General features: G+C 35.2%; 1 protein-coding gene across 1 annotated transcript; it reads left to right on the forward strand.

Annotated features, from left to right (window-relative positions):
* Window positions 1-231: 231 nt before the first annotated feature.
* LOC119151427 (aromatase) lies at window positions 232-15,743 on the forward strand. Its single transcript, XM_037395322.1, has 9 exons — window positions 232-590; window positions 2,342-2,492; window positions 4,917-5,071; window positions 6,853-7,029; window positions 7,720-7,834; window positions 9,699-9,813; window positions 10,477-10,639; window positions 12,072-12,313; window positions 15,213-15,743. The coding sequence occupies exons 1-9, from the start codon at window positions 446-448 to the stop codon at window positions 15,462-15,464; spliced, it is 1,515 nt and encodes a 504-aa protein (XP_037251219.1). The 5' UTR covers window positions 232-445; the 3' UTR covers window positions 15,465-15,743.
* The last annotated feature ends 4,180 nt before the right edge of the window (window positions 15,744-19,923 follow it).

Here is a 19,923-nt window from a genome sequence, read left to right on the forward strand (position 1 = left end):
CTAAGGAACAGAGACAAAAGGTTGCAAGTGAACTCAGTCAGTGCTTCCACATGTGCTGAAAGTTTAATTTCTTGTGTTTTGGTTAGAAATTTGCAAGGAGTAAACCTCAGTATTGGCCAGCCAAGTCAATATCAGAGATAAGAGGTCTGTCAGCCAAAGTATCCAAAACTATGCTTCAACATCAAGGTCAGAAAAGCTTTGTTATTTCCAAACAAAAAGTGCATCTGCTGCATGCCTGTTTCAGCTTGTGATGTAGCTTGTCCTGGCAAGCAGTCCAGGCAGTCACTCATTATAAAATAAAGCTACCTCAGGAGCTAATTTGCTCATTTACAGGGCTTGCAAAGGGGTTGAGAGGTACCAGCTAAAGCTGAGTAGATCTTTGAGCTTTGAAATCTCTGCATCTTTCCCCTTTCTCTCTAAATCCACGCAGAATCTCTTGGAAAAGATGGTGCTGGAAACTCTGAATCCAATGCACTACAACATCACCGGCCTCATACCGGACACCGTGCCAGTGGCCACAGTGCCCATACTCATTCTCATGTGCTTTCTGTTTCTAATACGGAATCATGAAGAAACCTCATCAATACCAGGTAAATTAACTTTAGCTATAGTATCACGTAAAAGCTGTCACAGCATGGGGTTTTTTTGGTTTGTTTTCAAAAGTAAGTGCAAAAGCAATGCTGAATAATGATTGTATGCAAAGAAAGTTTACTAAGAGTCAGTTTAAATAATACCATTTTTTTTAAATAACTGATAAAAAAGCAATCAGGCTTGCTCTAACCTCAGAACTTCCATAATAAACCTGGCTTGACTATATAAATATATGACGCTTAGTTTTCCACTGTATTATGTATATGCTAGAAAGATGTAACACCATTTTACAAACTCTAGTTGTTCACATTTTCACGTGCATTATAAACTACTTTTTACATGTTTTAATTTTAAAGCTTCCTAAATTGTCTTTACTAGAAACAAACCATTATTATTTTTATTACTGTTATTAAAAATTCTTCAGATTTTAAGTAGATTATCAATTTTTCTCTCCGTGTTTGACACTGAAGACCCTACAGAACAAAACAACATCAAATTACTTCCCTTTTAGAGGGCCCCTTCTGTAATGTTTTGAGGGCTTATGGTAGATGTTCCTGATTCAGGCTATTTTTCATTAGATGCAATGCAATGACCTACCACACGAATGAGACTGGTGTATACATCTCACAAAGGTGTTTGACTACAGGAATAATCCTAAACCTACAGAATAATCCTAAACTAATGCAGTGGCACCTAAATGAAATTATGAGAAAAGATCCTTGCCAAGTATCCTGCAATATGCTAAAACTCTTTGAAAGTCAGAGAACAGGGGAAAGTATTCACAGAAGGTTATGTATTCTATTTGAATACTTGATCGGATCAATAACAAGACAGAACTAAATTAATAATCTTTAGATTTACAGGTATTTAAATAATCTGGGGTCTTGCAGTTCCTAGCAGTGGAATGTATGTTGAGCCATATGCAACTTCTAAGTTATTAAACAGTATACAAAAGTTTTCTGAGTACTTAGTTGTATGGAGTTAGATTTATGCTTTACAAACAAAAGGGGCAAATTTAGCTTTCCCTGATGAAGGAAACTTCCTTTTAAAAGAGGTAGTTATTGGCAAATTCTCTCCGGCTGTCTCGGCTTTCTCCTTTTTGTTGTAAGAGGAAAATCTGCGAATTAAAGGATTTGGTTGAGAACTTTGTTGACTAAATGCTTATTAATCCATTCTTAACTCCTACTGAAGTATGTTTTCATAAGTTTACAGCAGTAAAGTACTTTTCGCCTTAAATATCTGTTTACTCACTCTAGTATTAATGACTTTAAAATAAATGTAATTAATTACATGTACTTACATCAAAAGGATATCGACTTTTGTAGATGTTACTATGACACTTCAACACAAACTCAGCCAAGGTCACTCAAAGGATTTGTTAAAATCACAAATTAATAAACCATATGTATTTTTTCTAGATCATGTCTTCTTTCTAGTATCTAGCCATTGTCCCTCAACATGTAAGCAATCTCAAAGCAGCAGTCTGAAATTGTGCAAAGTAGTAATGAGTGTCATTAGTTGTATGTACATTGAAAGAACTTTAGGCTTCCGTAGATACTAAGGAGGCTTCAACAATGTAGATGCAAGTTTCTCTAAGACAGAGCTTCAGGACAGGGTTGTTACATGTGAAGTGCCCAATGCAGACTTTGATTATCATGTTAAAAAGCTCCTTTCAAAAGGGTGATGCTCAGAGGTATGTTTTTGTCAGTGAGCACTGCTCAGACAAAACTTTCCTTGCTCTGTTTCTTAGGGCCAGGATACTGTATGGGAATCGGTCCCCTCATTTCACACGGAAGATTTCTCTGGATGGGAGTAGGTAGCGCCTGCAACTACTACAATAAGACATATGGAGAATTTGTGAGAGTTTGGATCAGCGGTGAAGAAACATTTATAATTAGCAAGTAAATTCTTATCTTCTATCCTTAATAATATGAAGAGCTTTTTCCACATTTTTACCACCTCTTTGCTGCTTTTTTCCTAAAGTAGAATTGAAGTTATTATGTTCAAAATTTATCCTAACATACACCTTTTTCTTTCTGCTGTTCACAGACCGTTTTCTAATATCTTGTTTCTTTAAAGACTCTACTATTGAAATACATTTGAATTCTCTCATTTTCTTCATGGAAAGGAAGGTCAAGCACTGTGGGTCAATCTTAAAAAATGTTTACTGTCTCTTACTATTTCATTTAATATTAAGATTACATGCTATACAGGAACCTAGACTGCGAAGCAAAATTAAGCCAAATTTTATTTTCCTGTGTTCTTAAGTATCTCCTTAAAATGGGAGTAACGCTTGAAGATTACGGCTCCAATTCAGCAAATTAATTAAGCAAATGCAATGTTATAGGATTATGAGTAATTCCACTCCAATTAATGGGATTACTCATAGACTTCAAATATACACAGTATTAAACATAATGCTAAACCTCAGACCATCATTTTATTAGCTCCAGTGGATGGTTGCTTTCTTTTTACATTGTATCTTCTGGATGCTTATGAGTTATGCCATGAAAGAAAAATAAACCAACACAGCAGTAAAGTTTTACCATATGTAATTGATAAAGAATCACAGCCTTTTTATTAGCAATATCAATCAATTCATACTCAGTTTTCATTATGTAGAAGCTTTTCAAAGACAATGTAGCATAGAGGACTATCACAGGACTTGCCATTCAAAGCAAGTCAGCTTCATCTCTGCTTATTTTTACCTCTGTAAAAAGAGATAATGTGACAGCAAAACTATTTACATTCCTATCCTACATAGGTGTTGTCTCTTTTCTTAGACATTTTTTGGTTAAAAGCATTGACTGTACACAGAGAACTAGTATTTAACTTAAAAAAAATGCAGAATAAAGTTTTCAGTGGATCATAAATTCACTGCAAAACTAAACATAACCTGAATTTTGTAAAAGTATACTATTTCCAATGTCATCTGACTTTTTACCATCAAACCTAATCATACTGAGGCGCTAACGCACAGAGACGAGGACTTGCAGTCTTTGTTACAACAGTTATCTTTTGGAGGACTTCAAATAGTTTCATAAGGAAAATCTGCTTATACAAGGTTTTATGTCAAAATCCTTCCTTAAAACAGTATTATGCGTCTCCTATGTTGATGTGTGGAATAAAAGGAAGCACAATGAGCCTCCTGCACCTTTGCATTCCTGGGGACAGCTGTCATACTCCAACACCATCTTTTCATGCTTATGAAAATACGGATGATGACCTTCGACATGTAAAAAACTTTCTAGGGAATTAGAAAAGAGAGCACATGTGGGGAAGTGTAGGGAAGAGAGAATGTCCTGAGTTCCTTAGAAGTTTGGACCTGCAGACAATCCTCCCTGTCTTTACTCCGATCCTTAGTCCATGTTTGTCTATTTGTACCATATGGCATCTCACTGCTAACTTTACCTCGGGTCATGCAAATCTATAGTGAAAACCCAGCGCTGCCGAAGTCAATAGCAGAGTCCCATTTACTTTGCCTGAGGGGAAAAAATAAACTAAACCCATGTAAGAACTCTGGGATTTGGCCCACAGAGTATGCTACATGGTAAAGTAGCATATTGTTTCATTTCAATCTCTGTTCTGAATTTCCTTGCCTTTGTTGGATTTAATTTGATCAGGTTTTCATCACTTTTCTAACATTTTTAAATCAACATTTCTAAAATACTAGCTCCCTCTAAAGGAATTTATACCCCAAGGCAATAATGCTGGTCACAACCTGTTTGCCAGCATGTGTAAATAAACCTTGTCAACTGTAAAAAGAATTACACATATCATGGATTTCCCTAACACGTCTATTTAGGGATAGTTATCCCACACATACATCACATTATGAAGTTGCATATTTAAATGATGCATGTATATTTTTGCTTTCTATATGTGTCGGGGAGTGACCAAACAGCTACAAAAGTATAGCTGCAATTTAATGCACATCATGATGTAATTATCAACTGTCAAAATATTTTTCACCTCATCTTCTGAAATATCTGACACTGGTCATTGCCTGAGTTTATCATATATCTACATGTTTCTATCTACACAAAATATTCAAATTAGAATCTATGTGGGGGGGGGTACTGAAAAACAATTTTAAATCTAAGCAGAATATGTTCTTGCTCTAATGTACATTCTGAAGGTATATATCATTGAGATTTTTTAATTATGTAAAAGGAACAACATTTAATGTCAAGCATCGTGCTTCCTGCTAAATTCGGAATGCAAGTCACCACTTCAACTACAGATCGTCAGAATAAAAATTCTGTGTACAATCTATAAATAGTATTTTTGTTTTGAGCTTTCCTCTCCCCCTGTTTCTTTCACAGATCCTCAAGTGTATTCCACGTAATGAAACACTGGCATTACGTTTCTCGATTTGGGAGCAAGCTTGGATTACAGTGCATTGGCATGTACGAAAACGGGATCATATTTAATAACAACCCAGCACACTGGAAAGAAATCCGTCCCTTTTTCACCAAAGGTAAATCAGTGTACATTAAGACACTGCGTCACTGTAGCACACCATCTGTCTTTTCTGAAATGCTGTATGTCCTCTGCATACTTACAGAAAACTGTACTCTCTATACATCCCGTAGAAATACATTATTGCACGTGTTCTTTCACATTTATCTTTTAAGTATGCTATTTGAAATGGTTCTGAAGTAGTTCTGCAGATTCTTAATCTCATCCAATTAAAACAAAAGTAAATTATGCCCACAAGCCAAGTTTTTAAATGCTTTTATGTTTCAAGTCCAACATTTACATTAGCTCAACTGGCACTTCCATAAATGTAGTTGGATATTCCTATCCCAGCCTCCACTAAATTCAAAGACTTTTCTGCCTTGTTCTAAAGGGGGAGGGTGGGGGGTGTACTTTAGTTTCAAAATTAAGATAAACACAGCAGAACTGTTTCTTAATCCCTCTGATATACATGGAATCAATGTAGTAAGAGAGAAAAAGACTGAAGTAATTTACATCACTACGTTGAAATCAAATAGAAAATTACAGAAACTCCAACTGTCACCATTTCATGAGTCTGCAATTTTTTGATTCACCTTCTTTCCATGAACTGAAAATCTTCAGTATTTGCATATCATTAGAATTGGCTACTTCCAATGATCTTACAGCCTTGCTAACAAAACTGCCACACTTGTTCTGCAAGTTCTACAGTTCCGAAAAGATTCTTACCAGCTGAGACTGCAGCAGTTAACGACAGTGATTCTAGTAATGAAAGTAAAAGAGCACCTAAAATAAATTGTTTATCTGTTAGTTTAAATTTTCTGTTATTATTTTGGTGATGCAGCTGTGCTCCTGTATAACACTAGGACCCTTCCTACATGATTTTGCTACCGAAAAACGTCAGCAACTTTGTAATGGTTGAAGATGGCAGGAAAAAATATTTTTATTTTACTAGCTATCCCTACAACTACCAGTTCTCTCTATTTACAAAACAGGCCAACTCTGAATTACAAACACACAATCCCTCTCAACACATATTTGACAAAATAATGTCCTTGAGGCAATTACAGCAATAAATAAAGTACTTAGGGCAAGGTCTCCAAAGTAATTCAAAAGTTATCTGAATCCATTTCAGCTGGAGCCAGTCAAAATCCTGCTGAATTACATCACAACGGATCTGACCACTGCTTTTGGTGGCTTTGGCATTCTTAAAATGCAATAAATCTGTCATGACACTATCTCCACTCTTCATAGGTGGATAGACTACTGCCAGGCTAGGCTTCTGTAGGTCCACACAGACACTACAGGTCGCCAGTACCTTACTGCAAAGCTACCATGCTCTTTAAGAGCGCCCAGGAATTATGTTTTCAGAAATGCCCATCATCCTCCCCCACCAAATCCCCAAGCTACCTTCCCTGCTCAGTGTCACTACAAGCAAATGTGACAGGACACCCACAGGGCATGCAGTGCAGCAGGGGGCATGGACACCCTCCCACACAGAAAGGCAGCACAAACAATGTCAATTATCTTTCCTTAACACTGTACGAACCCGGGACAAAATCTGTATCTAACATACAAAGCGGCTGGATGCAAAGAAAGCTTGGGCTTTGAGTTCATTGCCATTTTAACTCCAATGTTTACGTTTTTTCTTTCAAAAGATGTTAAGTCCCTAAGTTTCAGAATTGTTTTATTCTAGTCGCTCACAGGACAATGTTTTACATTTTGTTGACACCGTTATCTCCAATCAATACCTAAGTTACAAAAGCTAACCAACCTTCTGATCATTTTGCACATGTATCTCAGCTCTGTCTGGTCCTGGTCTGGTGCGTATGATAGCGATTTGTGTTGAATCAACAATTGATCACCTGGACAAACTAGAGGAGGTAACCACTGACGCAGGAAACATCAATGTGTTGAATCTTATGAGACGGATCATGCTTGACACATCTAATAAGCTTTTTCTTGGGATCCCTTTGGATGGTACGAACAGCTTTATTTTTACCCCTTATGATGGACCTAAAGTGTATATCCAAGGAAAACTCACTGACATCGCTCAGCAGTTTTGTTTCAGAAAACAGTGCAAGAACAGACTCCTATATCACCAGATAATTAATTGAAATTGATTTATAAGTGATTTTAGTTTGAATGCAGAATATTATATGACCACAAATATACACTAGCTTGTCACACCCACCTTAATAAATAGTACCATTTAAAGAGGTTTTTATGCACTGAGTTGGTACAATCCCAATATTATATGCACTTAATCAGAATTTTTTCCTCAAAATTAAGTGATTGCCTTGAAAAGTTCACCTGACAATTTAAGTCTTCTGTGATTTCTTCATCCTCAAAACTATGACAGAAATAACATACCGTGATGTCTAAATTACACCATTTCAATATGCTGTAAGAGTTCTGCTTCTGCTCTCCTGTGGGAGACTATTTGGCTCTGGTCGAAACACCACTATCTCCCCTTTTAGCTAGCTGAGAGTTTTCACAAAGATCTATACCTTTTCTACAGTGTGCTACAAATTTTTCATAATGTTATCTTACCATCACTAAGACCAGTCGTTTATCAAATTCCTGTGAACCTTGTTGGAGTATTATTAATTTGTGTTACTTGACTATTAAGGTTTATATTTCTTACTTTTTGTTAATGTTTATTTTCAGAACATGCCATTGTACTTAAGATTCAAAACTACTTTGATGCTTGGCAAGCACTTTTATTAAAGCCTGACATCTTTTTTAAGATTTCTTGGCTGTGCAAGAAATATGAAGAGGCAGTGTAAGTATCAACAGTTTTATACATCATTTGGATAAGATTCTTTTTCTGGGAAGGGTATCTTCCTTGCCTTTTAGAAAATAAATTGTGAAACTTGCAAAGCTGCGTGGCTGAAGTCCCCATCTGCAGACCCAAGATAGCAACAGAACAAGATTTGCCACTGATGTTACATGTGGCTGATCTCAGGGGCGATTTAAGGCGCTTGTCTATTCAGTCCTAGTTTACTCACCAAAATATTAGTTAATGCCAGCTCAAATGCGACACTAAATTGAAATCACTGGTTCAGTTCAAACAGACAAAGAAAAGCCATAACATGTGGTGAAGTTATATGTGCTATCTAGTTGAGGACAGTCAAACATTAGGCTACACTTCATCAAAACAAGAAAACTCATCTGCATTCATGGCACTGTCCCAGAAGAGTTAACCCCCAAGCATAATCCTATTTTTTGGTTCCTTCAATGCGCATTTTTGAGTCAACAGTAATTTTTTAATTAAAACTTGGTGCTTAGCACGATAATCCATTTCAAGGGTTTTTTATCCTAAGGAACAAATATGTTTTGCCATCTTCCTCTTTGCAAAAGTACAAAACGCCTTTTCTATTTTTATAATCTGGTTTGCCATCTTTTGCCAAAAGAGGTCTGGCTATAAAAAGAATCAGTAATGAGTTTGTTAATTTTGGATTTGGAATCCATCTAGTGAGAGTAACTCCTACTCATGAAGCATATGTAATAAATTGTTTTGATAGTGCTATATAACGTATAGGCTTTAAAGAAAAGATGAAGGTTCATCTAAAGTAATTGAGAACTCTTATGAACTAGACACAAGACTTACCTTCCCTAATATGTGCTTCCTGGTTATTATTATGCCACTGATTAGTGCTTTATTCTGCGATTCTAATAATAGCTAAATGCAGTGGCACAATTACTAGAAAGCCCCTGCAGGCAAATACAGATGTTTCAAAAGCAATCCCATTAAAATGGACTTATTCATAAATTTCTACTGGAAAAGAAAAAAAAATAAAAAAAGATTGATGGACTTAAAGCAATGCAAAGAACGACTACAGGATATGACGACTTCCAATATTCTCCTGATAAAAGTTGGCAAAAAGAACCTTTTGCTATTTCTAATACATAAAAGATGTTATAAATAATGAAAGCTTTACCAGGTTTGAAGTTTTAAATGCATTTACCCCTACAAAGCCAGTCAGATTTTCTTTCCCAACAATAACAAACACAAATGGATAGCCTGAGGATTTTATTCAAAAACTTTTCAAAATATTTTTTAAACTAATTGCCCTGAAATCTATAGCTTATTCAAAATTCAAAAAAAAATTATAAAAACTGGTTTATGTTGCTTTTTTTCACCACTGAAATACAAACTGTTGACACATATTACTATTTAAATATGAAAACTTTAGATCAATTCTACCTTCAAGACAGTACAATTTTTCTAACATTTATCTATATTTTTCTAACAATTAACCCTCACGTTCTCTAAGTTCGTTTCATTCACTGATAAAATACAGTATAAAATAGAAGGAAGTACACAAATTCTTTCAAAACATTAACAAATCTTTAAAACCTCTATTCATCAACAGGATATACAAACTTATTTTCATCTTTTTCAGTCTCCCTTATAAGAAGAGAGTAAGATTGCAGTCCAAACTAACAAGGAATTATTTAATAAAATACACCTTCCATGGTATTACTACTTTTGCAGAGAACCATGTAACTACTCTTAGGAATACTTAATTTCTGCCATTCTTTTATGTTTTTATTGGTATAACCTCTATGCTTTTAGTCATATTCTAGCGTATCCTACAAGTCTGCAGATATTTCTCAATACGTTGGGTTTAATCTGTTTTCAGCAAGGATTTGAAAGAAGCAATGGAAATCTTAATAGAACAGAAACGACAAAAGCTTTCCACTGTTGAAAAGTTGGATGAACATATGGATTTTGCATCCCAGTTGATTTTTGCACAGGTATTGGCAATGTACTCAAAATATGGCTTTTTTTAAATTAAATAACTTTAATTTTTCTGACATTCTCCTGTCACTAACACCACAGGCTTTGCAACTTAAACTTCACATGTCTATCTAAAAGTCATGTCATAGTAACGTGGTACAAATTAGTGGGTTCTGTGGAGTCCCTAATGGTATTTCAAACATTCAGTAGTTGCATTTTCTGGAATAGTTGCATATCTGATGTTTTTCATGGCTTAAACATCCTTAAAACTCTTCCATCTAACCCTTAATGTCCTTCAGTTTTTCCCTAACCCCTGTATTTTATCTTGATGTATTGCCTTTTGTTTGCAAAGGCTTCAAACGCTATATAAATCCTATCTTGTATACCTTCTGACAGCTCACAAACTCTGTTTGGAAAGGCACTAAATCAGTAAGAATCTGAGCTAAGAACAACCTCTTGCTTTTCTGTAAGATAATACACACCCATCAAAACAAGTTTTCTGGTTTTGTCCGAAAGACAAAAAAATAAATGCTATTTAGCATATAAGATAGACTGACAAGATTTTGACTTTTCTTTAAAGCAGATATTCTAGGTCTGTCCCATCCTACTGCTATAGGACCTTTGCTGCCACCGGAGGTCAGCGATCAACATTTTTCCCCAAATTTCCAATTTTTTTTCAGAACAGAGGGGATCTGACTGCTGAGAATGTAAACCAGTGTGTGCTGGAGATGATGATTGCTGCTCCTGATACTCTGTCTGTGACTCTCTTCTTTATGCTAATACTGATTGCAGAGCACCCCACAGTGGAAGAGGAGATGATGAGAGAAATTGAAACTGTTATGGGTAAGCAGGAGCTGCAAAGCCAGTGATGCAGGAATATAATTTTGCTTCAGCACTGATCTAATTTCACTCTTAAAACTGAAAGGCTGAAAATTGTAAGTGCTTTCTTCTAACAGAGGCATTTGCTGTAAAATATATGAAACACCATTATATGTAAAAGATTTTATTCAAGGTCAGAAGAAAGAAGATGAGGGATTTGTAAGATAAATGCAAATAGGAATCATCAGAATTTACTATCTATTAGAAAGAATGTGCTATATTCACTCCTCAGCAACAGCAGTAGGGATCAGCACTCGCCTCATAAGTTCCATTGAAATTATTTTCCTTTTACTTTGAAATAGCAAAAAGGGACACTAATTTCAAATACTTCTAATCACCAATATTTCTCTGTGTATATGCAGAAATTAAGTTTCACTATGACTGCAGAAGGGAAAGATTAGAGAAAATCATAATTATATTCTGCTGTCATCCATTTTGATATCAAACTGGTCTCCCCTTTAAGTATTCAAAATACAATCAAGATATTTCAAATTTGTATTCTTCCCTTCATCAAGACTTCATTCAAAACTTGATACTGAACTACTGTAGAAAGTAATTTCATCCACTCTTATTCAAGAGTTCCTTCTGGTCAGTTTAACACTGGAAAATGTATAGCAGGTGCTTTAGTCTTTTTCTAATAATAAACTTTATCTTATTGTCCTCATGAGAATTGAGTACTCTCATCTGCCCTGTTTCTTTTGGATAGCCTTGATTTCTAAGGCAGTAGAATGTTGTTGCCTTTTCCTTAAGCAAATGACCAACTGGGGTAGCAAAGCTGCCTTTTATCTTAAAATCCTGCCACTGCAGCTGTCAGCCTGTAGTTTCTTGAACTGCTTGTGGCTTGAAAATTAAAGTAAGGCTCCCACTGGCAGTACATCATGGCGCTGATACCACTGCTGATGGAATCAAGCTGGGAGGAAGTTACTCATGGTAATGGAAATAGTCAGGCCACAGCAAGACCTAGCGGTAGACCCAGCCAAACCCAATCACATCGTGAAAAGTTAAGGTCCCTACAAAGTTATCTCCCATCTGCAGCCTATTCCCAGATTGCATTTGGTGTCACCTCTCAGAGGATTTATTCATTGGGTCTTGTTGCTTTCAGTCATAGAGAAGTCAGGAAAGGATTTCCAGAGTTTTTTCATTGACAAGAAAGCAGAACAAAGACTCAAAATGTATTAAGAACAAGGTGAGATCATAAATTGATAAACCAGGGTTTATGCTGATGAATAACATACCGGATTCCCCAAATATGTAAGGCTACATAAAACTCCTTAGAAGCTGTTGGACCCTTCCTGCTATTTCAGGACCTGAGAACTTTCCAAAATGTTTTGGTATTTGTACAATGAAGCTATGGAAGTCATAACCAACTTCTTCACCATCTGTTTTATTCCACAAGGTGACAGAGACATACAGAGTGATGACATGCCAAACTTAAAGATTGTGGAGAATTTTATTTATGAAAGCATGAGATACCAGCCGGTTGTGGACTTGATCATGCGAAAAGCTTTACAAGATGATGTAATTGATGGCTACCCTGTGAAAAAGGGGACAAACATTATTCTCAATATTGGACGTATGCATAAGCTTGAATTCTTCCCAAAGCCGAATGAGTTTTCTCTTGAAAATTTTGAGAAAAATGTAAGTTTTCTATCTTCTTTCTTACAGGAAATCGGGTATTATTTATTGGCAGTATCTCTTCCTTTGATCAAGAACATTGTGACCATAAGGCTGTTTTACCTTTGCCTAAGTACCTAGTTAGCTATACATCCTGCTTATTACTATTATTATTATTATTAAAGCCAGGCAGATATTTCCCTGTCAAAGTGCTTTTTAATTAAAAATTTATTACAATATTGAAACAAAGTTTTCCCAGACATCTTAATTTTGATTAAAGATTTCTGATTAAATTTGTCAGACACACATAGTTCCCATTATAAACCCTGACAGAGGACAAAATAAAGAGCCTTTAGGGAGCTAAAGCCACACAAGCAGTACCACACAGAGCTGAGGCCACCTGAGGATTTTCTGGAGAGGTGAAGCCGTACAGTAACCCCTAAGAGACTGAAAATTAGGAGACATTTTAGTCTTTTTTTGTTGGTTTGGTTTAATTTTTAATTAAATTTAAAATTTAAAAAAATAAACATTTTATAGACCAAAACGGAAATCCTAAGTTTCAACCAACTCAGTACTGCAGATGTTGAGCAATTCAGTCTCAGCTCAGCATTTCAAATTATATACTAACTCCTAAAAGAACTAGAATTTTCTTTAGTCTGAATTATAGATTCCTATATCAAAAGCAACATGTGATTTTTTTTTCCTACTTGTAATTCCCTACTATTGTAAATCATCCTTCAGATCATTTAGTTTCATTTAGACTCCCACTCTTCTGATTACTGATTAAACAAGTTATTTTGCAAAACTGTTGTTCAGGAATAATCATCTGGAGAGATTAAGACTGTACTGAAAGAAAACAGACTGATGCTATGGCACGTTTGACTCATTGTTTTTGACTGTTAACCAGTGCAGATGGAAGCAGAAGATACTGCTACCCATGTGATAACACAAAATATGAAATGCTAAGGTCAGGTTAGCACTCCTGTGAGGGAATTAAATCTCCAGAATAAACAGTCATGCAAGAGCCGAGGGTATAATCAACTTAGTTCTATGAATGGAATCTCAACTGCAGAACATTAGCCTTGCTATCACAGATGCACCCATTTTCCTGGTATGCGAACCTTTGCCTACATTTTCTGGTGGCTTGTGAAATATTAAGCTTGAATGGGGTTGAAGCTAAAGGCTTAGTGCTTTCTACAGCTGTCATACTTCTCATTTTATCTAATTAAAAAAGTAACAAAATAATTTTATTACCTGCCAAGATTTTTTCTTTTGAGATATTAGAGATATTAGAAGCTGTGCACATAAGTGTCCAGTCATTTCAGATTTAAATAGATGATCCACTTTGAACCACTAAAAGTGGACTTACTAGTAAAAACACCTGAAGAAATAACTATGAAAATAAAGAAGAAAAAGATATGAATGTTCAAGCCAGAAACACACCTCTAAGTTTTACATTTTTCCTATTAAAAAAAAAAATCTAGGAGTACCATGTATGCCACACAAATAAGTGCTAAACAACCTGGTTAACATCTCTAAACTGCTGTTCGATCACCCATAGCAAATTCTGCACATGGTATTATAAACAACAGATCAAGAAAAAAGTAACTGTAGAAACTTCAAGAAGAGTGTAAGTGATTAAGTTTATTGAAATAACTATTCACTGAGAATAGTTTCTGTTTTGCCACTCATTATTTTCATTCTAAGTATTTCTATCAAAATGAATTTCTTGCTTATTTTGTAAGTACACTTTGCTACTAAAAACATTTCCCCTTGACCAAATATTTAACCACACATTTTCTATCTGACTTGATGCATTCTGTTTCCCACATAATTATTCTAGCAGGCACAATTTTCACACAGTTCTCTAAGTGAAGGGCAATCCACGCCATTATTTAAGATATGATGGTATTGTTAGAATCTAAACATTTTTCCATTTTCCCAGGCTGCGCGTTTGCCATTGTGCTGTACTGCCAGCTGCTGTACTTGCTCTGTATTATAAACACTTGCATTTACCTATCATTTCTCAAAAGAATTTAAACAGAAAACATTTTTCTCAATATGAAAATGAGACAAAAAGACAACTTTTTCTAGGTAATTTGATATAAAGTTACCTTTTCTACTTTTCTTGGGTTAAATAAGAAGTCAGAACACAGCAAATACCTTACTTTTTTAAAAGGAAGCTACACAGATGAAGAAAAATAATTTACTGGTAGCTAGACTTGCTGCTTCTTACTCATAACAAGTACCTTTGTAGCTCGTTAGCAGAACTACTCATGCTGTTGGGACTGTCAATAAAAGCAGCAGAAACTAGCGATGCATTCTTCAACAGTTCTGGGAATCCTGCATTTCACATTTTAGTTGATAGGACAGGGATAATAATTTTTATGTGTTATCTCTCTATCAGATATCAAATCAAATTTTCAACATTACGTTTTATGCCAAATTAATTCTCAGGAACGCTAGCTTTTTAATTATAATTGTAGGTGTATGGCTTTATGATTATCTTTAGACAAGGCATCAGCCTTTACCTCAGACATTTATAACCTCTGCAACGAACATTTTCTGAAGAAGTTTTTAATAAACTTTAATGCATATTGAAGAGCAAAAGCTTCATTCCATTTCACAGCTTGTGGTAAAATCCCTGTAGCTGACAGGATGAACAGGCTGAAATACATGGGCAGAATTCAGCTGGCTAACTTTATAATCCCTGCCTTCCAAATGGCATACCTTCTGTAGGCGTCTCTGTATTGCAGCTGACTTGGGTGGGAGGTTCTGTTCGGAGTAAATGAACATCGATCCCAAGAGATTATTTCTGCAAGTTTTTTCAGAGTATAACTGCTACCAATTTCCATCATCATTTTGGCTACTTTTATGAAGAAGAATTTGTCTTAAAGTTTATTCCTTATGTTATTCTGTGCAGGTTCCTTCACGCTATTTCCAACCATTTGGATTCGGCCCTCGGGGCTGTGTAGGAAAGTTTATTGCCATGGTAATGATGAAAGCAATTCTGGTGACTCTTCTGAGACGGTGCAGAGTACAGACAATGAAAGGAAAAGGCCTTAACAACATCCAGAAAAACAATGACTTATCCATGCACCCAATAGAAAGGCAGCCTCAGCTGGAGATGGTTTTCACACCAAGAAGAAACACAAACAATAGTCAGGGTAACTAAAATGGATCAGCGTCAGCGTTAAAGTTACAGGGCTTTCTCAGCCACAGCCACCGCCACCAAGAAATACCCATCACTCCTCCATAAAGACATTTATGTAAAAACATTTTGTTGCCTCTACATGATTACAGCTTCAGATGCCAACTTGTTCAACCAGGTTCTGGCCACAGCTTCAATGTAATAAAAGAAAGACTAAAATTACAAAATAGCCCTGTTGCTAGGTGATGCCACATTACACTCAGGGTTCCCAGCTACTTTTAAAAACCATTAAGTTTAGATGAAGTTAAACCTTGTTTTTCAAAGAGTGCAAGTTCAGAGGTTTGAGGGTTGCAAAAGGACATGCCTAACATGTTTAATTCCAGGACTACAGGTGTCCCCCTTCCCCCCACCTCCCCGAAGCTGAACCTAGCAGTATTTAACTACTGCAAAAGTATTTAAATACTGCAAAATTATCTGGTTTTGAAAACACCTCAATGAATAATATTAAAGGTGATTTTAAGACTATGGAAATGAAAAAGTTTAGGACATACATAAGTTATACAAAATGTTTGTAGAAGAAGTCATTCAAACGTTTTTCTTTACTTTGTTTTGTTGTCATATGAAACAGATACCAAAGACTTACAGTGTCAGATTTTACTGATGGTAGTAATTTTTAGAGTACTAATAACAGGTAGTAATAAAAGTTGAGATAACTGTTCTATGTTTTTAAAACCCAGAGTCCTGATACAGAGTATGTTACAGAGGATATGTAAACATCTTAGTAAAGACCACCTGAGAATAAAGTAATGAACATGAAATGTTACCGCTAGTAATATACAGGGGGTGTGGAGCAACACTCAGCTCCACCTCAACTGGTTAACTGTAGAACTTTCCCACCTCACCTGTTTGGTGAAGAATTCAAATTCTCTCTAGGCTGCCTAACCAAGTCCTGTTTCAATCCCATTTTAATTGCTCAATTCTGCTTCAGAGACTAAGATACAGAGTTGTTGCCCATGTTCCCACACCACAGGAGAAAGTCCCTCCCTGATTTTGCACATAGGACTTACTGCTTGTCTTGAAAGAGCACTGGGCTGTATCCTGCTCTCCAAGCATCTTGCTGCACACCCTGATTTAAAGATAGTAGCATAAGAAGAAAAACATTGATGCAAGAGGTAAACCTTTTTTTAATTATTATTCAAAAGTAAAATGGGCTTTTCTCATCTACTCAAGGTAAGATATAAGTTTCATTGGGTAAATGCTCATTTTTGTAGTGGTAAAGAAGAAAAGTTCTGAACTAACAAGCAGATTTCTATAAAACATTTTTTAAAGGGTTTTTGCATACATGGATTTTTATTTTAATTATAAATTAGGCTTAATTTTATATTTAGTCCTTTACAGGAAAGCAACGTAACTACCCAACGTTTCTTGTTGAAAATGGACCTGTCTTGCAATCTGTAGAATCTCGACATTCATGAATAACACTACTAGCCTAATGAGTTGTTAGTTCGATCAAGAACAAAAAGATCTTCCTGGCCTAATGACAACGTTCCTTGACAGAGACTTCCCATTTTCAGTATGCTTGAGTTTTCATACTGTGTAACCCAAAGTTTTCTGGATATAAGAGCCTTGATACAGCCAAAAAGCCACTGTACAAGAGGCTTTCTATTAACCTTTTTCTTGCAAGTCAGTTAAACTATAAGAAAAAATTGTCTATGTCCTTAGAAAATCTAATTAAAATTATTTAATTAATCTGTTCCCTAAGACACTGCTCTCAAGGTCCAGCAAAGGAAGATAGAAAAAAAACCCTGCATAAACTCAACAAATAAATACATGTTCCAGCCAAAGGTAATCAATTAGGTCGGGGTGGGACTGGTAATGAAGAGATGCACATTTAGATCATTTCACAAAATAGCATGTAAATTTTCTAAACTAATTTTTTTAAAAAAAAAAGAAAAATCAAATTTGAAAGCAGAATGATTTGTTGTAGCTAGGTTACTTTTAATGCTTTCTCCATAACATTTGCATGGTACCCAAAAATGACAATAGTGAAGTACAATCCTGTAATACGTCTAAACACAGACAAAACTGGGCATTTTAAGATATGTAGAAATAGGATTTAACGGTTAGACTCAGTGATCTTAACATTCTTTTCCAACCTAAGTGATTCTATGATTCTAGGACTTCTGTTTTTTAAGTCATGAAGTGAAACAGTGCTATGAATCTTTGGAATACCTAATGTAACCTCTGTTCCTACATCATCCATAGCCTTTAAGCTAGAAAATTGTTAGAGCTCTTGGGACAACGAAGAAAAAAACACCACCACCCCAAAAAAAACTTGACTAAATTCCATTCTTACTCATTCTGTATCATAAACCACCAAAAAGGGTGTTTCAGTGGACAAGCATTTCACATTTGTATAAGAACTTTAAGAAATCCCCTGAAGGGTCTTTTTTTCTTGGGAATAAGCTACTATTTTATACAGGGTATGCATCTTCACTTATTTCACACACAAAAACATTTTTATAGGGATATTTTACTCCACGACTTTCCATCTCGTAATTATAGGTCTCTCCCCAAGTAAAATTTTTCACAAGGATGGAATTAATAAATTATTTTTATCATTCAAATTTTGAAATAATTGTATGAAATCATGTACATATATAAAAATGCATGCTGCTCTGATTTCTGTAATGTATTACATATTATTGAGTTTGTAGGCTGGGATTTCAGAAACTTGATTACTATAATTATTCTATGGAAGAAATGAAGCAGTTTAAATTTTTTACTTTTTGTAAGCAAACCTGCAGAATTATTTCCCATTGTATTTTAATAATATTCTTTCTGACATACTTTGCACAGTGTTTCCAGTCCTCAAATTTCTACAGTACTTAGTTTTTTCCACTTTTGGACAACAGACCTGTAAATTAATCTGAGCTATTATCTAATCTGAGCCCCATTTTTTGTATCTTTATTATAGCTGTTATGCAGTGGTCTATTTGCATGAATATCTGCACGATAAGGTCCATTTCATATGTTTGAGAAATGCAGTTGGTGAAGCATTGTTTCAAAGCTTGGCATGCTGATATATACAGTTCAGATCTTTCCAGTGTATACATGCCACTGTACAAAACAGAGCTCTAGTTTTAAATGGTTTTATTACCAGGTACTGTAAAAATTTAAGTGACTTTTAAAACCACATCAAGTCTACTGTCATCAAGTGACTATTCCATTAATGCTCAATACATCAACATAGACCAAGCTTGACTATGTTCTATAAGTCACTGTGATTATGGGATGTTGTTAGAAAATAATCATCAAATAAAAGTTGTATGCACAAAACCAAGTTTTAAATCATGTTTCATCATGTCTCCCCAGTATAAGAATCACAGAAAAGCATTTAAACATATGAATGTGTATGCATGCATGAACTGATTAAAGTATTAGAGGAAATTTGGAAAGTTCTAAAATCAAATTTCCCACTGATTTTGGAGGATATACGATTGCAAATATATTTTTAATAATAGAAGAAGCAGAAATAGATTAAGTAATATAAGTTCATACAAGACTGCTTGCCTAGGAATGCATTTTATCGAAGCTGCTTAAGAAGGGAGAAGAAGTAGGTTTTGGTGATTCTTAGGACACCAGGGATTTGTGAACGTAACAAAAAAGCTTGGCTTGATGGCACAAAGGGCTCAGCTATCTGTGAGAAAAGTACCTAAGTAACACATGAAACAAAGCAAAGAAATAATCTACATAGTTCAAAGTAAATTTCATCTCTCTTCCTACTCATATCATGATGGCATGACAAATTCAGTTTGTATATTTATATATACATATATAACTAATGTGTAATGTATAACTAATTTAACTTCACTTTCAAATGAAAGCCTTCAGAGTGATAATCCTTGAATTTGGCTGACAGAAAATTGGATGGTAGTAAGTGGCACGCACACAAAAAAACAACAAATCACAAGAGCTCTCTAACACAGCTGCAAATGGATAGATTTTTCAGACAGCAACCTGATCACGAGACACCTGAGTTTCATTACATAAGACAGTGAAAACATTTTTCCTAGAATTTTACAAGCTTTAGTAGTAATTTTTAAACATTAATAAACAATTCTCACTTTATTAGATTATTCGCTTTCTGCATTCTCCAAAACAATCCAGTGTTACAGCCTCAGTTAATATCTCATTAAACTTAATTTTTAACTTTGAAAGAAAATCCCAATTGAAAGTTTATAGCAGAAAGAAATATATTACTCTTGGATAGAGGAAAACAGTTAATATGTTGGGCCAAATCTGCTCTGATCTATAGTGAAATAAATTGTTCGCTTATCTAAGATTGGAATTTGCTGCTGACTTACTCATTTTAAAGTGGCAGTTACTCAGGACTTGAGAGGCTAAGATTGTTAGGGCTCAAAACAACTTTACCTATCTGCCATTATTGTAAGCCTTAAACTTTATGATATCTATTTATATA

The sequence above is a fragment of the Falco rusticolus genome, chromosome 7 (genome assembly GCF_015220075.1).
Source record: "Falco rusticolus isolate bFalRus1 chromosome 7, bFalRus1.pri, whole genome shotgun sequence".
In the NCBI taxonomy this organism is placed as follows: Eukaryota; Metazoa; Chordata; class Aves; order Falconiformes; family Falconidae; genus Falco; species Falco rusticolus.

Bases quoted from the DNA above. Each gene is read 5' to 3' on its own strand.
- LOC119151427 (XM_037395322.1), top strand. From the start codon at position 446: ATGGTGCTGGAAACTCTGAATCCAATGCACTACAACATCACCGGCCTC. The intron at 7,030-7,719 runs GTACGAACAGCT...GTTTATTTTCAG, and splicing joins TCTTGGGATCCCTTTGGATG to AACATGCCATTGTACTTAAG. The intron at 12,314-15,212 runs GTAAGTTTTCTA...TATTCTGTGCAG, and splicing joins TTGAAAATTTTGAGAAAAAT to GTTCCTTCACGCTATTTCCA.